At 37.6% G+C, this 21,502-nt stretch overlaps 1 protein-coding gene across 7 annotated transcripts in view; it reads right to left on the bottom strand.

The window, feature by feature from the left end:
- Positions 1-1,963: 1,963 nt before the first annotated feature.
- Positions 1,964-21,502, bottom strand: part of DDX6 (DEAD-box helicase 6) — a 35,240-nt gene continuing 15,701 nt past the window's right edge. For 6 of the 7 annotated variants that reach the window (XM_061203451.1, XM_061203449.1, XM_061203456.1 and 3 more), the window contains 10 exons: positions 19,818-19,947; positions 18,441-18,587; positions 17,222-17,316; positions 15,639-15,761; positions 15,023-15,151; positions 13,454-13,570; positions 10,357-10,420; positions 8,010-8,111; positions 7,322-7,528; positions 1,964-6,312 (listed from right to left, as the gene is read on the bottom strand). In XM_061203451.1, coding sequence (XP_061059434.1) covers positions 7,353-7,528; positions 8,010-8,111; positions 10,357-10,420; positions 13,454-13,570; positions 15,023-15,151; positions 15,639-15,761; positions 17,222-17,316; positions 18,441-18,587; positions 19,818-19,947 — 1,083 coding nt within the window. In that variant the 3' untranslated portion in view covers positions 1,964-6,312; positions 7,322-7,352. The remainder of the gene's footprint in view (positions 6,313-7,321; positions 7,529-8,009; positions 8,112-10,356; positions 10,421-13,453; positions 13,571-15,022; positions 15,152-15,638; positions 15,762-17,221; positions 17,317-18,440; positions 18,588-19,817; positions 19,948-21,502) is intronic. The other variant, XM_061203453.1, reaches the window with a different exon arrangement.

Raw genomic sequence — 21,502 nt, 5'->3', positions numbered from 1 at the left:
ACTCGCACCAACAGTGTAGGAGGGTTCCTCTTTCTCCACACCCTCTCCAGCATTTATTATTTGTAGACTTTTTGATGGTGGCCATTCTGACCGGAGTGAGGTGATACCTCATTGTAATTTTGATTTGCATTTCTCTAATAATTAGTGATATTGAGCATTTTTTCATGTGCCTTTTGGCCATCTGTATGTCTTCTTTGGAGAAATAGATCATCTGCCCACTTTTTGATTGGGTTGTTTTTCTTTTGTTGAGTTGTATGAGCTGTTTGTATATTTTGGAAATTAATCCCTTGTCGGTCACATCATTTGCAAATATTTTCTCCCAGTCCGTGGGTTGTATTATTGCTGATTGTCACAGCCCCTTGATTTCCCTATGCCTCGTCCTTTACCTGCACTTAATCCCATGGTACTACCAGTGAAAATTTGAATTGTGATGCCACTGTATACCATGAATTATTCATGTTGCATCCCATCCACCAACCCCCATAAGGAGGTTATCATTGAGCTCATCAAATATAACTAACCCAATCCCAGAATCTCGTTTTAAGAGTCTTGTTTCCTGGGGCCACTTCTGGTACCAATTACTCTGTCTGGGTCCCAACAAGAAACAGATGGCATAGGAAAATTTGAGGAGAGTTTATTTACATCTGGCCTATTTACAAAAGCATGGGTGTAGGGAAAATCTACCAAGGGGAGAGGATGGTTACCAGAAAATGGAGGGAGAGAGTGACAGACTCAGCTGCGGAGATCTCCAGTTGAGAAACAAAGCAGCTAGAGGCATCTTATCGGAAGGGAATTAAAGGAATACAAACTCCTTACCTCACTCTTTTTCTAATTTCTTGAGGGGGAATCCCTGGTGAGCAAACCCAAATGGGAGCCGGAGAGCAGAGGAAATATTTACGTGGTTCATACAGGTCAATCTCTGGAGACAGCAAACTGAGGGAGGGTGGGACAAATCCAGAGGCAGAGAGAGAGCTGTTCCGCGATTAGATTAACAGGATAATGGAAATGCACCTAATGAACTAGGAACAAACAACTGCCCACACAGCATCTACAAGAAAAATTGATCTTCGGCCAGACTGTACACATCCATTCTTTGCTCCTTAGATGAAAAGGTTGATGGCATGTCTCCCTACATTTATTTCTTCAGTGTACTGTAGTGAAAGAACTGAATTTACAAATTTCTTGGCTGCTGTAGCTTCCTATAATTTGAAATCAGGTAATGAGTCCTCCAATTTTCTTTTCCAAACCTGTTATGGCGGTTTGCCTTTCCATATGAATTTTAGAATTATCTTGTGGCTATCTTGTCAAAAAGCTTGCTGGGACTGACTGGAAGGAAATACTCTGAACCTACAGATGAAACTGGGGAACTGACGACAAAAATAGAGGTGTCATGTTCATGGATTGGAAGGCTATGTCTTCAGGCCTGATTTCTCTCATCAGCACATTTTGCAGTTTTCAGCATACATGTCGGGAACATTATTTTGTTATACTGAAGTATTTCTTTTGGGGTGGGGGGCAAGGATGCTGTGTCCAGCTTTGTGTCTGGATTTCTCCAATTATTTAGGTCTTCTGATTTCTTTCATTAGTACTTCTCGGTCTCAGAATACAAATTCCATTCATGTCGTTAATTCCTAAGTAATTTTTGTTCAACTTTCTAAAACATCTGAACAATTCTAGGAGGTGACTGACTACTGGCAGTCCCCCGGACATACTGTGGACCAACATCTCTCTCCTTTCCAACTGATTTATCTGTTCTGTGTTTAGGCTATGAAAACAGAGTGAAATGCGAACGGTGGGACAACGAATAAGGCTGGACAAAGGTGCTCACATATTTTATTCAGAGGAGTAGTGCTGAGAATCTTACTGCTTTACCAGAATGTGAGTTATTTAAGTAAAAATAATTTCAAAGGCAAGTATTCCTAAACCGCACAGCCTGCTGCTATAGACACACTACACACACATCTGAAGTTCCAGGGGGCTTTTATTGAGATAAAGCAACAAAAATCAAGATTTTATCAACCAGCTTTTCTTAACTTTATAAACTCAGCAGACACTCTGGTCCATATATGTGTACATACAACATAACACATTCCAACAAAAACAGAGCCCCACTGGAACATTTGCCAATTAACAGAAAGCCAATTTTCCCTTTCCCCAAATGTTTTCAAAATTGAATCCCCACTGTTCACTTCTCAGTGGAACTGGTCCCTTGTGGCTAGGGACGTTAAATTCTATCCCATTTTGTACTAAACACAAAATTTTTTTCAAGTTTTAATTTTGTTTCAAAAAAGGGACTAGCGACTTGGTTTTCTCCAGGGACCCTCCCTCACAACCACTGGGTAAAGTACAGCAGCCTGTACCTTAGCAACCCAACCCTCCCCCCCCCTTCCCCCCCACCCAGTATTGTCTACTGGAGAGTTTAAACACACTTCTGTTGGAATCTGTCAGCAACAGAGGGGCAGAATCCAGGTGCCAGGCTAGCGCCCTCTTACCTCATGAACTGTTACAACCTTTGGACACTTAACTCTTTACCCCAAAGATGAGTTTTTAGATCAGAAAGGAGAGTGGGTTTTCTTTGGAAGTTTTAAAAAACTACCTTTAAGGATATAAAGTACAACTATAAGCTCACCAAAGTCCACTTAAATTCACCGAAGTTGACTGACGTCAGCTCCCACGAGGCCAATAATTTTGCTTGACAAAGGTATTTTGCCAGAAAATGATTCCACAATAACAGCTTAAGAGACACAGAACATTGAAAAAGGAGCAAATTAAAATAACATGGCTTAATTCCCAAGAACTTATTTCATCTTTTTGTTACTCATCTATAAGGTCAGGAGTGTGACTAAAGGCAGTTTCTGATGAGGTTATGAGCTTCCAAAGTGTTTCTAAATCCTTAGTGCAGATACCCTCCCTTTTGGGGCAAAGTAACCTCCCTCCCACCCCTATTAAAAAAAAAAAAAAAAATCAAGTGATCAGAATGAGATGTTTTGATTCCAACAATTTACACTCAAGGCTTTGTGCTGGGTTGTCTGGTTCTAACCCAAGCATGACGGTCTCTAACACAAAGCACATGGCAAAGGAAAGATGCTCCCATCTCATTCTGAAAACAAATATTGATAACCAATTGCCTCCCCCCTCCCCCCCAGTCTTTGGGGCCAACCCATATTACGATGCTGGAACCAACTTGAAAATAATTTAGAGATTATATTTAGGTTTCTCTCTCCCTTACTTCTTCCCATGGAAGATCATTTTAGAATAAATTTATTCCATTCCATTCCTAAGGGAAAAGGCAAGAAAGTTTCTCCATCGGAATGTAAGGAAAAGAGAAAGACAGAGGCAGCAAGCTGTGTAACAGTCCACAACCCATTACACAACTATATACCCACTGGTTAAACCAGGTGCTGAATGTAATTTAAATATTAAAAATAGGGCAAATAGTTTTCATCCAAATGAACCAGTGGAAAAATATTATCATTACTTAAAATAAACACCCAATACTGCAAGGAACACAAAAACAACTTCCAATAGTAACAATGCTCCTTATTGTAAGGGCAATTAAAAAAAAAAAAAAAAAAGACGACTAGGCTTTGACCTAGTCCTTAGAGCATCTTTCCATTTAACAATTCCTATTCAAGAGACAAGCACCAAAACTGGACAGCTGCCTCTACAAGACTGTGTCCAATAGTGGTGTCCCAGATAGTTTTAAGTGCCACTCCTCATCAGAGGCTGTACTTCATTAATACTTTCAATTTAAAGTCTGTGCTTTTAGAGGGACCCACAGGCATGTGGCACCAGGCAGAGCACAGTCTGAGGATGGCAAAAAAGACTGCGTTGCTTAGTCACCCACACACTCTCTAGTGAGACACAAAATTGCATTTATGAGCAGTCCTTGTTTTTCTTCTATAATGAATGATCCCTCTTATCTCGCCAGAGGTGGGGGAGAATGAGAGCTGCATCAGCACAAGGGCAAGATTTTTGGTCAAAAGTTGATGCCTTTTAAATTCCCTCCCCCCACCCCTCCCCGGAAAAAGGTTACTTCCTTAAGTAGGCCTTGTATTTAGTAACCAACATTGGCTGGATAGACACATGTGGCTTGGCTACCAGATAAACGAGTTATTCTTTTTGGGGTTTGTACCGTGCAGCTCTTGCTACAGTTTTTAAGGAGTTAGGGCTATGTCTGATCAGGAGGCATCTGCAGGATTTTGATCCTCAAGGAATTTTGGGTGAGTCACAATTTTGCTTAGAACTAGGCGGAGTCAAAAAGCAACTTTGAATAACTGATTTTTTTCCAGATGAGTTAAGCATGGAAGTTTATGCAGGACACATCTTGCAATATTTTAGGGTTTTGGAAAACAATGGCATATGGAAATCAAATTTTTTTAATTTTATTTTTTCCTTTTTTTAAAAAAAAATCCTAGATGCCTCCTAATTGACCTAGTACACTGGGTTAAAAGGGAATTAAAAACATTAAAAAAAAAGTTCACTGGTTTTGCTTCATCTCACTCCTTTTGCCTGGAGATCAGGCCAAACATCAAGCATGTTGGGAGGGGCACAATTTAAAGCAACACTATTGACTGTAACGCATTTGCCAGCAATTTACAATGCAAAATGACAGATAATTCTTGTCACAAAGCAAGAGGGTGGCAAGCAGCTTTCTGTAGCGTCAAAGTTAACAGCTCTCAGGGGTTGCCCATTCCTGCAAGTTTATGTATCAAGGTGGGCAGAGGGCAATACACTTACACAGTACAGGAGAAGATCCACAGAAAGTAAGCCCCAGAACTGCTAATGTTACCACAGCTGGTACTGGCTAATATTCTGAAATGCAAATCCATGCTTTATACATATACTGCTCAAAGAAACTGCCACTCAAACTGCCACACTGCAAGGCAAATTATTCTTTGTCCCCTTTTGCTGAGCTTGAAAAGTTTCTCAAACAAAAGGGAGGAAGAAACATTATCAGAGAGAGCGTCTCAAAAATAACATCTTGAATTACAGGTTTCTGAAGCTTCCTTGCTCTCTCTGTCAGGCCTCCTCCAAAGGTACTATATGAGACAAAGTGTGGCAGCAGTGAATCCCAGACTTCTGGGTCCCTTTTCCAACAGAGGGTGTCCCTGTAGAGGTCTGCTCTCTACAGTAAGAAGCCAAAGTACTTTTTTAGAATTTAGTGTTGCGGAAAACTGAGCCCCTCTCATCTTTAGCTGCTCCCATAATCACTCTAATCCCCTTAATCCCAGCAACCTTCATCCAAAAAAAAAAAAAATATATATATATATATATATATGTATATATATATATGAACCCAGAAAAAAACCTATTTACAAAGTTTATACAAGTATACACACCCAATTTTCTATGGGACACGCTTTGCCACAGAGGAAAGAGGGTCAAAGGCTCTGACATGTCTACACATCAAGTGCCATAACTGCTAATGGAGGCGTATGTAAACCAGTCTTTAGTGTTCTGCTATAGAGCACAAAAGGCTTGTCATATGGCTCCTGCAATGATAGACTGCTCTTTCCTTTGGGAGCGATGATGTTGCATCTACTCAGCCCAGAAGAAATTTTTACTTGGGATTGTTTTTTTTTAAATACATGTATTTACAGTGCGGATGAACTGCAGTTGCATATCAACTCCTCCACATAAAGAAAAAGAAAATGGTGTTTAACATTACTAATACGTTTCATCTTCCAGCCCTGGGCTTGAGTATCGGGTAGAAAGGGAAGAGAGAGACTTCAACTTGAAACCAAAATGGAAAGACAAAAATTTTAAAAAGAAAGAAAAAAGAAAAAAACAATACTACTGTTGATTCCTTGGGCTGTGTCTAAAAGATGATATTCTGAATGGTCTCATAGCATAAGGCACTTTGCACAAATAAGTAATAAGCTCTTCAGGCTTAAAAAACGGATGAGTAACCAGGGAGAAGTTGAAATGCACTCAAGAGTCAGCTGTTGGAGAATTTTGAAATCGCAGACAAGCTTGTGTTCATCAAGATTCTTCTCTTTTTAGGGTTTCTCCCCTTCTCTTCTTTCTCCTCCTTCCTTGTCCCCCTTCCCCAGAAAACATTTTTAAAAAACCAGCAGTTAGTGCAACTAATGTTCAGTCAGCACACAGTGCAAACAAGTGGAACAAAAAAGGTAAATTCCTTTTCAGCTTTTTTCTCTTCACCAATTAAAAAAAAGAAAAAATGTCTGCGCTCTTTTAAGTCTTTATAGTTCCAAAATAAAAGAAGATGAAAAACCCACAAAGAGAAGAGCATCCCCCCAAAATCGATGTGTCACAGATCCAAACGAGCCTTCTGTAGTTTGTCAAAACCTAAAAAAAAAAGCAGCCTGAAATTAATGCCCTGAAAGCAATATGAACTAGGACACACAGGTGTTCACAATCCCCGTCCCACTGCTCTCTAGCACAGCTTCTACTGAGCCTGTCTGCCTACTACAGAGTCCACTCAGGATTAAGGAATTTCTGCTATGTATCCCAGAGACAGAATGAAACCCTGAAAGTTCTGGTAACAGGCAGCAGTCTCTATGACAATTTAAAAAAAAAATTTTTTTTTAAACCGTACATGAACTCAACAGCCTGCCAATGTATTAGCAAACATGGGCTAGTTTTATATTTGTCCAAGGGTTTTGTGTTGGACATTTAAATTAGGATAAAAAGGTTAAAGTGAAGAGAGTAATTTGAAAAATCTGAAAATAGCAACAGGTAGGATGTTCACTGCTGATTTGGAAATTATCAGCTCTCAAATTAAATCAGATTTTCCTTAGAGGAATGTAGGCTGTTTTAAAGGTTTTTCCCTATGTTAAGCCTTGTTTTAAGCATTTCTACCAGAGCCCAACAGTCACCAAAAGATGAGAAACCATCTGCAGGAAACCAGAGTGGGCATTTAAAATAAGACAATTATCCTCATAACCTGATTACACCTTTAGCAATAAAATTTTACAGGTAATTTAACATAATTTATTAAGGTACCCCTTAGAAATTAAGAGTGAACGCTAACAGAGATGACCGAGTGATAAAGGAAAAGAGCAAAAATATTTTCATATTCAAAATCGCTAAGATTCTTTTTTGCTTCCATTATTTCAGAAGTCTGAACTTGTCTTAAGTACTGCTCACATACTACATTACTTAGGAAGACTGTATTCAAGTGAACCGCATTTATGGATTCGCCAATAAGATCACAACTTCAACAGAGATACTTCCTGTTTACTGTCATTTATGCCAAGAGGTATTTCATCCTTTATTGCTAATTGTATATCGTGGAACATCAAATTTCCCCCAGGAAAGAGGACCTTGATTTCCTTTCTTTAAACATTATGCTCACTTTGCTATTTTGTCGGGTACACACATGCTTGTTAAGGTTTCTCATCTTCTACAGGCTCGCTGTGGTATTCTGCCACATACAGGCTCTTGTCAATGTTACTTGGGATAGGTTTGATTTCTGTTCCCAGCTGCTCCTCAATACTTTTCAGGTTGAAGCGATCATCGTATGTGATCAAGTTGATGGCTAAGCCAAGATGACCAAAGCGACCTAACAAAAACCAATTTTAATTAATAAAACAGTTAAATATGGGAATCAATGTGCAAGCACTAGTGTGTAAGTGGCAAATCCATACAGGATTTATGTTTTTGTTCACTACCATTCTGAGTATATGAACCCATACACACGTTACAACTTCAGGTTTCACAGCCTGAAGTAGTACTTCTATTTTACCTTTTTCAAATGAAAAAACGGGTGCTCATTTCTGTCAGAAGTTGCCAGAATATACATACTAAACAGGACAGTTACAGAAGTGAGGTTCTCATTTGTGAATCTTAAATTAAGCATAAAGTTATTTTAACTTTTTAAAATAAGTGTTCTGGAAGAATTGGAAATTAATTTGATATATCAAACAACTAAATTAGTTTTAATTCACTGTTCTAACTGCTACCACACTCTACAAAGGAACAAAATTTAGTGATTAAACTTCTCAAACAACTTCCACGAAGAACATCTCCTTCCTTTTCCTCACCTGATCTTCCAATACGATGGAGATAGGTCTCTGCCAGCTTTGGGAAGTCAAAGTTTATTACCACATTCACAGCTTGTATATCAATACCTCGGGTAAACAAATCTTTAAAAAAAACAAAAACAAAAACAAAAACTCCATTATATCCTTCAATTTGGTGCCATAATACTCTTTAACATATATTTCTAATGTAAACCTAAGCTTCATTCACTTCATCAGTAATTCAAAAGCATTTGCAAATTACTGGCATTATCTGTCATGCACGTTACCATAAGCAGCTTTCTGCTCAACAAGTTACCTTTTCCCAGTCCTGTAACAAAGTTTTAAAAAATGGTCTAAGGTGACTGTGCAAATCAAGGATGACTGATAAGCTATACATTCATAAATGAGTCTCAGGAGTATAATTTTCTTCCGTCTATTTTTGAGTATTTAATCCAAGGTTAACAGAGTAAATTATTTTTAAAAATTTTGTTGTGTAACGTAGCATACTTCTAAAAAGACATAATCCTCTAGCAGTAATTATTTATGCTTTGTTTAGAATTCATTCATCCCGTTCTGCTAAATGATTTATAACAGGTCTGAGGTAAGCTAATATGCAAGGCTATCCCTTCTAACTCTTTTCTAGTCCCACAATTATTATGCTAATTTAGGCTTTGAAAAATACAGGTAGAAATAACTATTATAGGCTAATAACTAGTTCTCCCTGCATCTATCAGCTCCACACTTCAAAATAATCCATGGTCAAATATTTCTAAAATACTGCTTTGAATTTGTAACTCAGTATTTTAAATTGCCTCCAGATAAAATTTAAAACTGATATTCAAGGTCCTCCACTCTATACTCTGGTCCTAACATACTTCTCTAACACATCTCAAACCTTCCTCTCCACCAAACTTGTCCACTATACTTCTTTAAACGTATCTTCTTAGCCGTCTATGGATTACTTTTTATACCAGTCCCCTAACTTAAAATTCCTTCTTCTCCAAGTATGAAACTCACCTATAGCTTAAATTACCATTTCATCTCTTCTCAGATCACCTCAGCTAGTCACCTTCCCTCTCTTACGAAAATTTATGATTATTTACTGTACATACCTCCCACTTGCAAATTACCTTTACTCCCTTGTAGATCCAGCCCAATGCCTGTTTTTGCAAATAAAGTTTTACTGCCATGTGGCCATGCCCATTTGTTTATATACTGCCACAAGTTTATAACTTGTAACAGAGACCATATGGTGTGCAAAGTCTAAGGTATTTACTATATGACATTTCACAGAAAAAGTCTGCAGGCCCTGCCTTAGGTTCGTAATGTTATCTTTTTATCTCTGATTAAACAACTACTCCTTGAAAAGAGGAGTGGTACTTTGCATATATTTATTTATACATTTTATACATATATGTTATTCAGTACTTATTTAACGACATATTACCCACTGTTCTGAAAAATCAGAAAGAAGAAAGCATCGGCACTTCAAAAACTTATCTGAAGGCAGCCTTGCAAGTAATGCTTAAAAATAAAACCATGTAACCACAGCAGTAATTCATATCAATGGGTGAGTTCTATAAGTACTAAGAACTCTTTCTAGAAAACAAAAAAGTATTTTTCATTCTCAAATAAGGAAATGGTTAATGGCAAATGGCACCTTCTGTTCGTCTATACAGTTGACCCCTGAACAACTCAGGGGTTAGGGTCTCACAGTTGAAAATCTGCATATAACTTTACAGCCGGCCTTCAGAACCCATGCAGTTCTGTATTTATCTGTGTGTATACCTCAAAAATTAAAAAAAAAAATAAAAAATCCAGGTTCTTCCCTCTATCCAGAAGCCTAGTTTAGATTATCAATCTAGTATCAATACGAAGACTATATTCCCAGTGTAGAGATGGGAGGCTACTGAATCCATTTGTTTTGTCTGCTCTGACTGTCCACCTGCCCCGCCCCAGTTTGTTTTTCTTCACAGTGAAATATACCAAAATATAAACTGGTCTGATTCTGGCAAAAAAACCCAAAAAGGCCATGATAAACACTTCTAAAACATAGTTTCTTAACATAATTCATTTTGTGTATGCTATATGTAATTCATTCCTGTATGCTAAAACTATTCAGAAAATACACAAACCCCAAAACTGGTTTAAAAGGCAGAGATGAGGTATGAGTGCCAGAACAAGTCTTCTGCAGTTTCAGGTATGGAACCTAATTTCAAAAGTTAACTACAGCTCATTCTCAACTTCAGAAATTCTAGAAACGATAGTAGAGCGAGCTGGACTATGTCATGGGCCTCACTGCGTGATACGATAGAGAAAGAGCAAAACTAAGAAGGAAAACTATGCGTAAACGAAACAAAATACTTACCAGTGCAAACAAGATTGCGGCATAAGCCATTTCGGAAATCATGAAATACACGATTCCGATGTTCCTAGGAACAAAGTAATGCATTTGATTTGATTAAAACTCACACAAGCCCCCAAACTGCCATGATTTTTTTCTCCTACCCAAAGTTCTTTATACCCAAAAATTTTTTTACATGAATGAGAAAGGAGCCAAATTCAATACACATAAATTAAAAACAAAAGGTGAAAATAATTAACCATAAATTAGTTTCCCATGGGAATTAATATGAATACGTGTGTATATGTTGCTTATTATCTCAATTCTTAAAGGTATTTTTCTTTTTTGCTGGAGTGGATTTTTAGTGATAATTTTCACCATACTTCTAAAATATTTCAAACAAAAGATGTCAAAAGTTTGGCTTGACCAAAACATCTACTATTTACCTTTTCAGTTATTATATATAAAAGCTAAAAATAACTACTTTCCAATTAAAAAACAAAAATGAAAACATACACTGACTAGCAAAAGCAATAAATATAGCATCTGGCAAACTGGTCTTTCAACACAATGTTCTTCCATTCTGAAAATACTCTCTTCAATTTCATTCATTTCCTGTGATAATTTTAATATTAGGGGCCTACATGAAGGTATCTGATCCATGACACTAAGCTTCTTTGAAAACCATATGTGAGTTGATTAAGTTCTTAACCCGTTAGCCTACAGAAACTACTTTCTCATGAAATTTCACGTCAGCACAAACACAAAATGTTGTCTTGTGATGGTTTTGAATTTATTTTCTGTTGAATTAAGTTCTGAAATATAGATTGCATCCTTTTCTAAAGGCAAACAGTAAAAACAGATGTACCTGAGGAGGTACACAGAAAAATCAGAACCTTCTGCAATGATGGAAATGTTCTGTATCTGTACTTTCCAAAACTGTGACTGCTAGTCACATGTAATGCGGCACTTCAAACGTGGTTAGTGTGACTGAAGAACTAAATTTTATTTTTTTAACATCTTTACTGGAGTATAATTGCCTTACATTGTTGTTAGTTGCTGCTATATAACAAAGTGAATCAGCTATATGTATACATATATCCCCATATCCCCTCCGTCTTGCATCTCCCTCCCACCCTCCCTATCCCACCCCTCTAGGTGGTCACAAAGCATGAGGTGATCTCCCTGTGCTAGGCGGCTGCTTCCCACTAGCTATCTATTTTACATTTGGTAGTATATATATGTCAGTGCTACTCTCTCATTTCATCTCAGCTTACCCTTCCCCCTCCCCATGTCCTAGAGTCCATTCTCTACGTCTAGGTCTTTATTCCTGTCCTGCCCCTAGGTTCTTCAGAATTTTTTTTTTTTAAGATTCCATATATACATGTTAGCATACGGTATTTGTTTTTCTCTTTCTGACTTACTTAACTCTGTAAGACAGACTCTCAGTCCATCCACCTCACTACAAATGACTCAATTTCGTTTCTTTTTATGGCTAATATTCCATTGTATATATGTGCCACATCTTCTTTATCCATTCCCCTGTTGATGGACACTTAGGGTGCTTCCATGTCCTGGCTATTGTAAATAGTGCTGCAGTGAACACTGTGGTACATGATTCTTTTTGAATTATGGTTTTCTCACGGTATATGCCCCGTAGTAGGATTGCTGGGTCATATGGTACTTCTATTTTTAGTTTCTTAAGGAACCTCTATACTGTTCTCCATAGTGGTTGTATCAGTTTACATTCCCACCAACAGTGCAAGAGGGTTCCTTTTCTCCACACCCTCTCCAGCATTTATTGTTTGTAGATTTTTTGATGATGGCCATTCTGACCGGTGTGAGGTGATACCTCAGTGTAGTTTTGATTTGCATCTCTCTAATGATTAGTGATGTTGAGCATCCTTTCATGTGTTGTTGGCCATCTGTATATCTTCTTTGGAGAAATGTCTATTTAGGTCTTCTGCCCATTTTTGGATTGGGTTTTTGTTTTTTTTGATATTGAGCTGCATGAGCTGCTTGTGTATTTTGGAGATTAATCCTTTGTCAGTTGCTTCATTTGCAAATATTTTCTCCCATTCTGAGGGTTGTCTTTTCGTCTTGTTTATGGTTCCCTTTGCTGTGCAAAAGCTTTTAAGTTTCATTAGATCCCATTTGTTTATTTTTATTTCCATTTCTCTAGGAGGTGGGTCAAAAAGGATCTTGCTGTGATTTATGTCATAGTGTGTTCTGCCTATGTTTCCCTCTAAGAATTTTACAGTGTCTGGCCTTACATTTAGGTCTTTAATCCATTTTGAGTTTATTTTTGTGTACGGTGTTAGGAAGTGTTCTAATTTCATTCTTTTACATGTAGCTGTCCAGTTTTCCCAGCATCACTTATTGAAGAGGCTGTCTTTTCTCCATTGTATATTCTTGCCTCCTTTATCAAAGATAAGGTGACCATATGTGAGTGGCTTTATCTGTGGGCTTTCTATACTGTTCCATTGATCTATATTTCTGTTTTTGTGCCAGTACCATACTGTCTTGATTACTGTAGCTTTGTAGTATAGTCTGAAGTCAGGGCGCCTGATTCCTCCAGCTCTGTTTTTCTTTCTCAAGATTGCTTTGGCTATTCAGGGTCTTTTGTGTTTCCATACAAATTGTGAAATTTTTTGTTCTAGTTCTGTGAAAAATGCCATTGGTAGTTTGATAGGGATTGCACTGAATCTAAATTTTAAATATTGTTTAATTTTAACTTACTTATTTAAATGTCAACTCTTTTAAATTGCCACGTGTAGCTAGTGATTACTGTATTAAATACTAGCCCAAATCTAAGAATACGGGGAAGGAAGGGAATAAAATCTCACATTTCTATTATGCTTGGCAATTTACAAACTATTCTTTCCTACATAATCTCAATCTTCCTGACAACCTTGTGAGGTAAGAATATGTACTATTACCCCTGTTTGTAGTTAGAAAACCTAACGCCAGAGAGGTTAAAATGAATGGTCCTTTGCCTGCTAAGGAATAATTTATTCTTAAACTCAGGGCATTTGGAAGAGCATTAAAACAAACAAAATCCAAGAAATACTAAGAAAAAGGTTTTTTAAAAAATCTATGCAAGTTCAAGTTTTACACTCACCTGCCTCATTTTAGCATGGATATAGAAGCAAGAATAACCCAGTTGAGAAATCTTCTTGGCTAGCAATTCAACTCTCTGAGAGGAGTTACAGAAAATGATCGACTGGTTTATCTGAAGCTGAGCACAGGGGATAAACAAAACAAAACAAAAGATGACATAAGGAAGGAAAACAAAAACCTTCATTAACTTTGCCAAATCTTGAAAATATTAACCCTAATGTTGAAAATATCATCTAAGACTTAGAATCTCATGATACAAGAGAGATGCAAAACTGTAAAAATTTTAAGTACTATTCATTTACGTAGTAGTTGAAGATAATTTTTATTGTAGAGTAAGTTTTATTGTAGCAGAGTATTTTTCATAAGGGCCACATAATTGCCAACAGGAGTAAATCACAGCCAATTCTCATTACTTGAGGTAGTTATGTTCTATACAGTTACTGGAAACACTGAATTACTGAATATAGGACCACTGCTTCCAGGGGAAATACAGGGTTAGGTTCCTGTGAGGAACACTTAACTTCTTCATTAACGGGTCAACAGATAACCTTGTTTTATGTGTGTTACTGGTTTTTTTTTTTTGGGCCCTGCCACACAGCTTGCAGGATCCTAGTTCCCTGACCAGGGATCGAACCCATGCCCCCTGCAGTGGAGGTGCGGAGTCCTAACCACTGGACCACCAAGGAATGTGGTTTAAACAGTGTTACTGTTTAAAGACACCTTATTTACTCATGGCCCACAGCTCTGTAACTCATGCCTTAATGAAGTTTATCTAATACATTATCTCTGCAAGGCACATCAGTCTTCTTGTACTTAGGAGCACTGGACAAAACTTCAGCACTATGCCTAGGGGCCATTTAAAAGAGTGAAATCAACAGAAAAGCACAGAAATGTGGGAAATGTGGCACTAAATAGACTGTGAAAAGGGTGTTCATTTATAGTATGAGCTGAAACAAGAAAGCAGGGGGAAACCGCGTGAGGTCTCAAATTTTTCACGTATGTCTGCAAATGACCTCAAGAGCACCTGAGTACTGACTTCGGGGTGACAAGGAAATTCTGGCAAGTAGGCAAATTTGCAAAAACAGAATCTGCCTACAATGGAACAATTATAATTACTGAAAATAATGAGGATTATCTGTAATTAAGGTCAAATTATTTTAGAATCAAATTAGAAGTGCCTGTGACTTGTCAATCATACAGTATCAGCTTCAGATCAACAACTCAAATTACCTTTCAGGAAAAACTAAGGAATTTTTTTTGCACTGAAAATGCTGAGAGGGACTTCCCTGGTGGTCCAGTGGTTAAAGACTCCGTGCTCCCAGTGCAGGGTGCCCGGGTTCAAGCCCTGGTCAGGGAACTAGATCCCGCATGCCACAACTAAGAGCCCACACGCTGCAACTTAAAAGATCCCGCATGCCACAACTAAGACCTGGAGCAGCCAGATAAATAAGTATTTAAAAAAAAGAAAAGAAAAAGAAAATGGTGAGAAAACCGATACAACTGTTTGTTTTACTGAGGTTAAGTAGTAAGTAACGGACAACATTCAGCCGCTGAAGCCTAACAGACTTACCCTGGAGAAAAGTGTGTTGAGGCAGTGTACTTTTTGGCGCTCAGTTACATATGCGTAGTACTGGGTTACTCCCTTCAAAGTTAGTTCCTCCATCAGGTTAATCTCATAGGGTTTCTGCAAATGGGAATTCTGAAAAAAAAGAAGAGTCTCATATTTAAATGAAAGCAGAGTCTATTTCTTAAACTCAGAATATATCCTCATACATTTCTGTCTGATAAACTCTTACTTTAAGGGATGGAGCCCTCTTTAAAATGTTATTATCTGTCATGAAAGAAGTAAATTACCATAAAATGGGAGATATAACATTCAGATATACAGCTAAGTTACTGTTTTGTACTTTAAATATAGAATTATGCTGTAATCAATTTATCTAGCATCACTGGCTATGTCAGTCTGACACCAAAAGCTAAGTGAACAAATAAGAATCAAATTACTTTTGTATCTTAAAAAAATCAGTTAATTTATGCACAACAAACCTTAATTGATCAGCTTAAGAAAAAGCCCAAAACTTGAAATCAGCGTTAATATATAGACTAGTAGTGAGATGTAATCATGGATAAAGATGTACTCATGAACAACAGGATAGTACTGCTTCCAAGTACAGGTTTATACTCACCATGAACTTCTGTACACTAAGAGGGAAGGTAGCAGAATATAATAAAATCTGTCTGTTTTTAGGTAGCGTGAGAATAATATCCTCCATTATCTGCACAAAATCCTGTGACAGCAACTTATCTGCCTGCAGTACAAAGAGAAGACGATCTTAAACACAATGAAATAATGTCTAAGGTCTTTGGTTAATAAGGCATCATCCAGCAAGTTCATGGAATGCTCCTGGTTGTAAACAGTAAGTCCTCTACAACACTGCATAGTCCAAAGGCACCAAGACACATTACCAGTGATTCAGAAGGGGAAAAGTCTGTAATACTCATCTTCCAAGGAAAAATAGTCCTAGACAGATATAATCCTTGTTCCCATAACAAAATTTTAATGTGACTCCCATTACAGAGAGATTATGGTATAGTGGTTAAAAAGTACAGGCTGCAGAGTCAAACTACCTGGGTTTAAAACTTGTCTCCTTCGCTTATTAGCTATGTTGGGAGGCTTCTTAACCACTGACTATTTCAGTTTCCACAATTTAAAAATTAAGGTGTTTTCTTACTGTAGTAACTACTTTATAGGATACCTACCTTATAGGATTCTTGCAAAAATTAAATGAAAAAACATGTAAAGCACTTAGTGCTAGCACGCAGTAACTAATAAATGTGCTCTCTCATTACTCAAAGATAAAAACCTGTTCCGAATTAGATCATGACGAAACTGCTCTAGTAATCTAAAACACAGACCAAACAGGAAAATAACTTTAAAAACATCAACACTGATTTCATATACGTATAAAACACTGCTAGGTCCCAAGGATGCAGAGCTAAATAAGTTCTTAAAAGGCACTTATAACCTGGTGAGGTAACACATTATAACAGAGACGAAAAACCAAACAATACAAAGTTGTATGTTAAATGAGGGGTTAGAGACATTACATGCTTCTTAAGGTGAATCACAGAATGGAAAGAGACTTAGAATGAACTTGGCTTTGAGATTATTCAACAACTTCTCTTATTGAAAAATAAAAACCTGGCTTTACTAGGAAAAAGACACAAGGCTGATTTACTCCTATAAATTCCTATCATCTATTGTTTTTAAAGGGTAAAACATGTTTTATAAGCAAATTAGTTTGAACCGACAAGAGTCATGCATTTATTAAAAGGTCACAGGGACTTCCCTGGTGGCAGAGTGATTAAGAATTCACCTGCCAATGCAGGGGACATGGGTTCGAGCCCTGGTCCGGGAAGATCCCACATGCCGCAGAGCAACTAAGCCCATGTGCCAGAACTACTGAGCCTGCGAGCCACAACTACTGAGCCTGTGTGCCACAACTGCTGAACCCCGTGTGCCTAGAGCCTGTGTTCTGCAACGAGAAGCCACCGCAATGAGAAGCCCACCCACCGCAACGAAGAGTAGCCCCCGCTCGCCACAACTAGAGAAAGCCTGCGTGCAGCAACGAAGACCCAATGCAGCCAAAAACTAAAAATAAATAAATAAAAGCTCATAAACACGAAGAGGTTATGCTTCACTCACTGGCAGTTATGAACAAAGCCAGACTAGTACAGAATAGTATGTTTCCAAATGAAGAGACATTACCTCATCCAATACTATCATCTGGACATGATCAACTTTTGCTACTCCTTTCTTGATAAGATCCAGGATTCTCCCAGGGGTAGCTATCACGACATGCACTATACAAGATTAGAAAACATATTTTCGTTAATTTTAGTTGGGGCAAAAAGGATATAGTAAAGGTTTATATCATATATTTTATCAGAAATACTGCTGTAGAGGTAGGAATAATACAAAGAAGCAAAGGTGTGTTTTAGAATATGGATTTCCATTTCATCTTTGGTTGGCTAGAGAATACCTGTTAGTTTCACTGCTACATGGGGTGGGGCTACAACTTCCCAAATCACCTGCTCCAAATAAGGGGCATACTTGTCTTGGGGCAACCCCCAAGGAAAAACAAAAGGTATGCCAAGCTTCTGATACAGTAGCTTGCCTTTAATCTAGATCAATGGTCTTCTGAAGACTGTAATAAGGATCAAATAATCATTTTAAATAACAGGACAGCACAAAGAATATAGTAATTAAACTAATCAAATGATAATCATATATAAAATTTTGACTAAAATTCTATATATAATTTTATATAAGTGGATTTCATTCTTGCTGTTTTCTTTTTTCACTAAATAATGTTATCATGGAGAACTCTTCATTAAAAAATGAATACAGGTCAGCTTCACTCTTTAATGGCCGTGTGGAATTCCCTTCAGACTATACCCAATGTATTTTAGCCAAACTCCCCTGACATTCATGTTGCTCCAATTTTTTCAGTACTACAAACCATGCTGTAGTAAACAACCTTGCATTTGTCCAATTATTTCTTCAAAAAAAGATTCTTAAAAATATACATTTATAATTTTGAAATATAATGCCAAATTGCCCACCATACAGCTTATATCAATTTATACCCCCATGTTGCAAGACAGCCAATTTCTCCACAAACTCACATTATTGGTTACTAATTAGCCTTGCCAATATGAATTAACCTTGTCAATCAGAAAGGTACAATATCACTTTACTGTTTTTATGTGCAATTTAAAAAATTACTAGTAAGGTTGAATATTCTTTCAATTACTAAAACAATTTGTTTTTTTGCTTGAATGAAATGGTCATTTCCTTTATTCATTTTTCTACTGCAATGTTTGTTCCTTATTAATTTTAAAAACAACTTTAATAAGTTACTGAAAGGAAACACCTGTGTGTGGAATTACAGAGAGCCAGCCAACTTACATCAATCATTTCCTACCTGTATCATCAAGCCTCATTATGTCATCTCGTAAATTGGTTCCTCCTGTGGTTGCCATCACTTTAGCCCCTCCCATGTGTTTGCTGACCTGGATGCAAATTTGACTGACCTGTAGAGCAAGTTCTCTAGTGGGAACAATCACCATTGCTGGAAAATAACAAATAACAGAGAAAACAGAAAAAAAAACAGCATATATTAAGAGTTTAAGAAGCTACAGAAATATTTCCCCTTTTAATTAAGACACTCAAATGAATAAATTTCCTAAAAAAAAAGAGAACCTATCATAGTGTTCCAGATTTAGACTTTTCCTCAGTAACAATGCTATACAATTCTTGTACTCTTCTTAGTTACAACCCCTTAAAGGGTTCTTCGAGTTGTCAATTATTAGCCCAAAGTTCGTTAATATTTTAGTAAGAGATTCACTAGTCAAAATACCCAAATAAGAAACTCCTGCCGCCCAGTTCTATTTATATCATATGAAAGTAAGTAACAGAGAGATGGCAGAAATAATAATTATAGATCAAGAAAGCTGGGGAGGGCTTCCCTGGTGGTGCAGTGGTTGAGAATCTGCCTGCCAATGCAGGAGACACGGGTTCAAGCCCTGGTCTGGGAAGATCCCACATGCCACGGAGCAACTAGGCCCGTGAGCCACAACTACTGAGCCTGCGCATCTGGAGCCCGTGCTCCGCAACGAGAGGCCACGATAGTGAGAGGCCTGCGCACCGCGATGAAGAGTGGCCCCTGCTTGCCGCAACTAGAGAAAGCCCTTGCACAGAAACGAAGACCGAACACAGCCAAAAATAAAGAAAGAAAGAAAGAAAGAAAGAAAGAAAGAAAGAAAGAAAGAAAGAAAGAAAGCTGGGGAAAAAAATAGCTGAAAATTTAAGAAAAAGCTTCAGAGATGAAAACTTAACTCTATTAGCTTACTCTGGGTACAGTTATGGAAATTTGTTTCTTCCCTACTGCCTAAGCTCTTAAAATCCCCAAATCACAAGGCTTTAAAGAGAAAAAGTTCATGTTTCTACAAGGAACTCTGCAGACACACAGCTGCCACAAGAAACATTTCAGTTCCATAGTTTGTAAGTATCTATGTCAGATAATTTAACTTCTCAAGATCTTAGCTTTTCCTATCTATAGGACAATAATACTTATTTTGCCTATCTCACTGGAATGTTGTCATAGCTGTGTAATATGTAAAAGAACTTTGAAAACTAGAAATCTCTTTAAAAAGTTAGGAATCATTTTTACAAGACAACCAGGCCAAAAACCGTGAAAAGGATAAATACGAATTCCAGATTATTTAAGTTCTGACTAAAAAAAAGATGGTAATAGCTCCAAGATTTAAATCGCCATTTACAATTTAAACAAACAACTAACCTTGTATATTGTCCTTCTTCAGGTCTAGCCGTTCAAGTAAGGGAATGAGGTAGGCACCGCTCTTGCCTGTTCCGTTTTTTGCTCTAGCTAAAATATCCCTACCAGATAAAGCAATGGGAATGCTCTCCTCCTAGAAGAGATAAGACAATGCAAATTATTTGTGAATAAAAACAGTACATAAAGCAAATTCTTCTCTAAAACACACTGAAAGTATACATAGCTCTTTGGTATTATTTTGAAGTATTTTACGAGAATAAGTAGAGACCAAATAAATTAGCAGGACCAGTCCACATCACCATCAGTATCAACTGACATTTACCAGAACTGCTTATAAAATACTCAAGTAATAAAAAAAAACTGTACATGTAAGTCTGCATGTGCAAATGTGTTGTCTAAGGAAGCTGAGCATCAACAGCCAAGAAGAGTAACTTGGGCTAACATCATGAATACACAGAGGAAAAAAAAGCAAAGGACATTTCACAATTAAAAACTGGAGGAAAAGATAGCACAAACAATATTCAAAGGAAAGACTGTAATAAGATATTCTGAGACTAGTAAACCAATTTGACCACAATGAAAAATTGTAGGTTGGACAATTTATCCCTACACAAAACAGGAATCAGCTGGGAAAGTTTAACCTCAGGTCCTATTTGATTTTTTTAAAAATCGTATTACATAATGTCCAATGTCTGTCTCACAGCCAACTTCTGTCCTGAGATGTGCTCAACTGGAGTCTCAACTCTATTCCAGTTATCTTGATCCATGGTCACATTATCAAGGCTGACTTCTCATTCTCATATTTGGCTTAGTTTGTCATATGTGTTTTGCAGAAGATAATATTTCTTATTATAATATTATAATATTTCCTAGACAATAGCAAAGGATTCCTAACAATTACTAAATATTAAATACACATATACGGAGAGAAATTTAAAAAGTAAAACAGGTATAAACAGAGAGGAAGCAGAACATTTCGATTTCTAAAACTAAACATTTTAATTTCTAAAACTAGAAAATTAGGAAAATAAATTAGGAAAAGAGATTCACAATCACTAAAATAATTAGTTCTTTCTATGCTTGAGCTAATGACCAAAACAAGTATCTCTAGCACTTTAAAACTGTTACTGAAGGACCTCCCTGGTGGCGCCGTGGTTAGGAGTCCACCTGCCAATGCAGGGGACACGGGTTCGAGCCCTGGGCCGGGAAGATCCCACATGCCTCGGAGCAACTAAGCCTGTGTGCCACAACTACTGAGCCCTTGTGCCACAACTACTGAGCCCCAACTACTGAGCCCTCGTGCCACAACTACTGAAGCCCACGCGCCTAGAGCCCAGGCTCTGCAACAGGAGAAGCCACTGCAATGAGAAGCCTGCACACCGCAACAAAAAGCAGCCCCCGCTTGCTGCAACTAGAGAAAGCCCACGCACAGCAACAAAGACCCAACGCAGCCAAAAAAAAAGAAAAAAAACAAAACAAAAACCGTTACTGGAGAAATATCTAAATCGTAAGCATCATGACTTTCATTTCCCACCATGACTCTTATTCTAGAACCCCAATCACAGGGGTCAGATGGGTTCCATATGGTCAGAATAACTAACATAGCTGCCAGAACAACTGCGAAAATGATCCAGTGACAATACTCTATTATCTTGTTCCTACAGCCAGCATTAAACAGTCTGCTTATT

The sequence above is a fragment of the Eubalaena glacialis genome, chromosome 10 (genome assembly GCF_028564815.1).
Source record: "Eubalaena glacialis isolate mEubGla1 chromosome 10, mEubGla1.1.hap2.+ XY, whole genome shotgun sequence".
NCBI classification, from domain to species: Eukaryota; Metazoa; Chordata; class Mammalia; order Artiodactyla; family Balaenidae; genus Eubalaena; species Eubalaena glacialis.
Note: the sequence above shows the minus strand (reverse complement) of the source record. Positions and strands in the feature narration are given on the sequence as shown.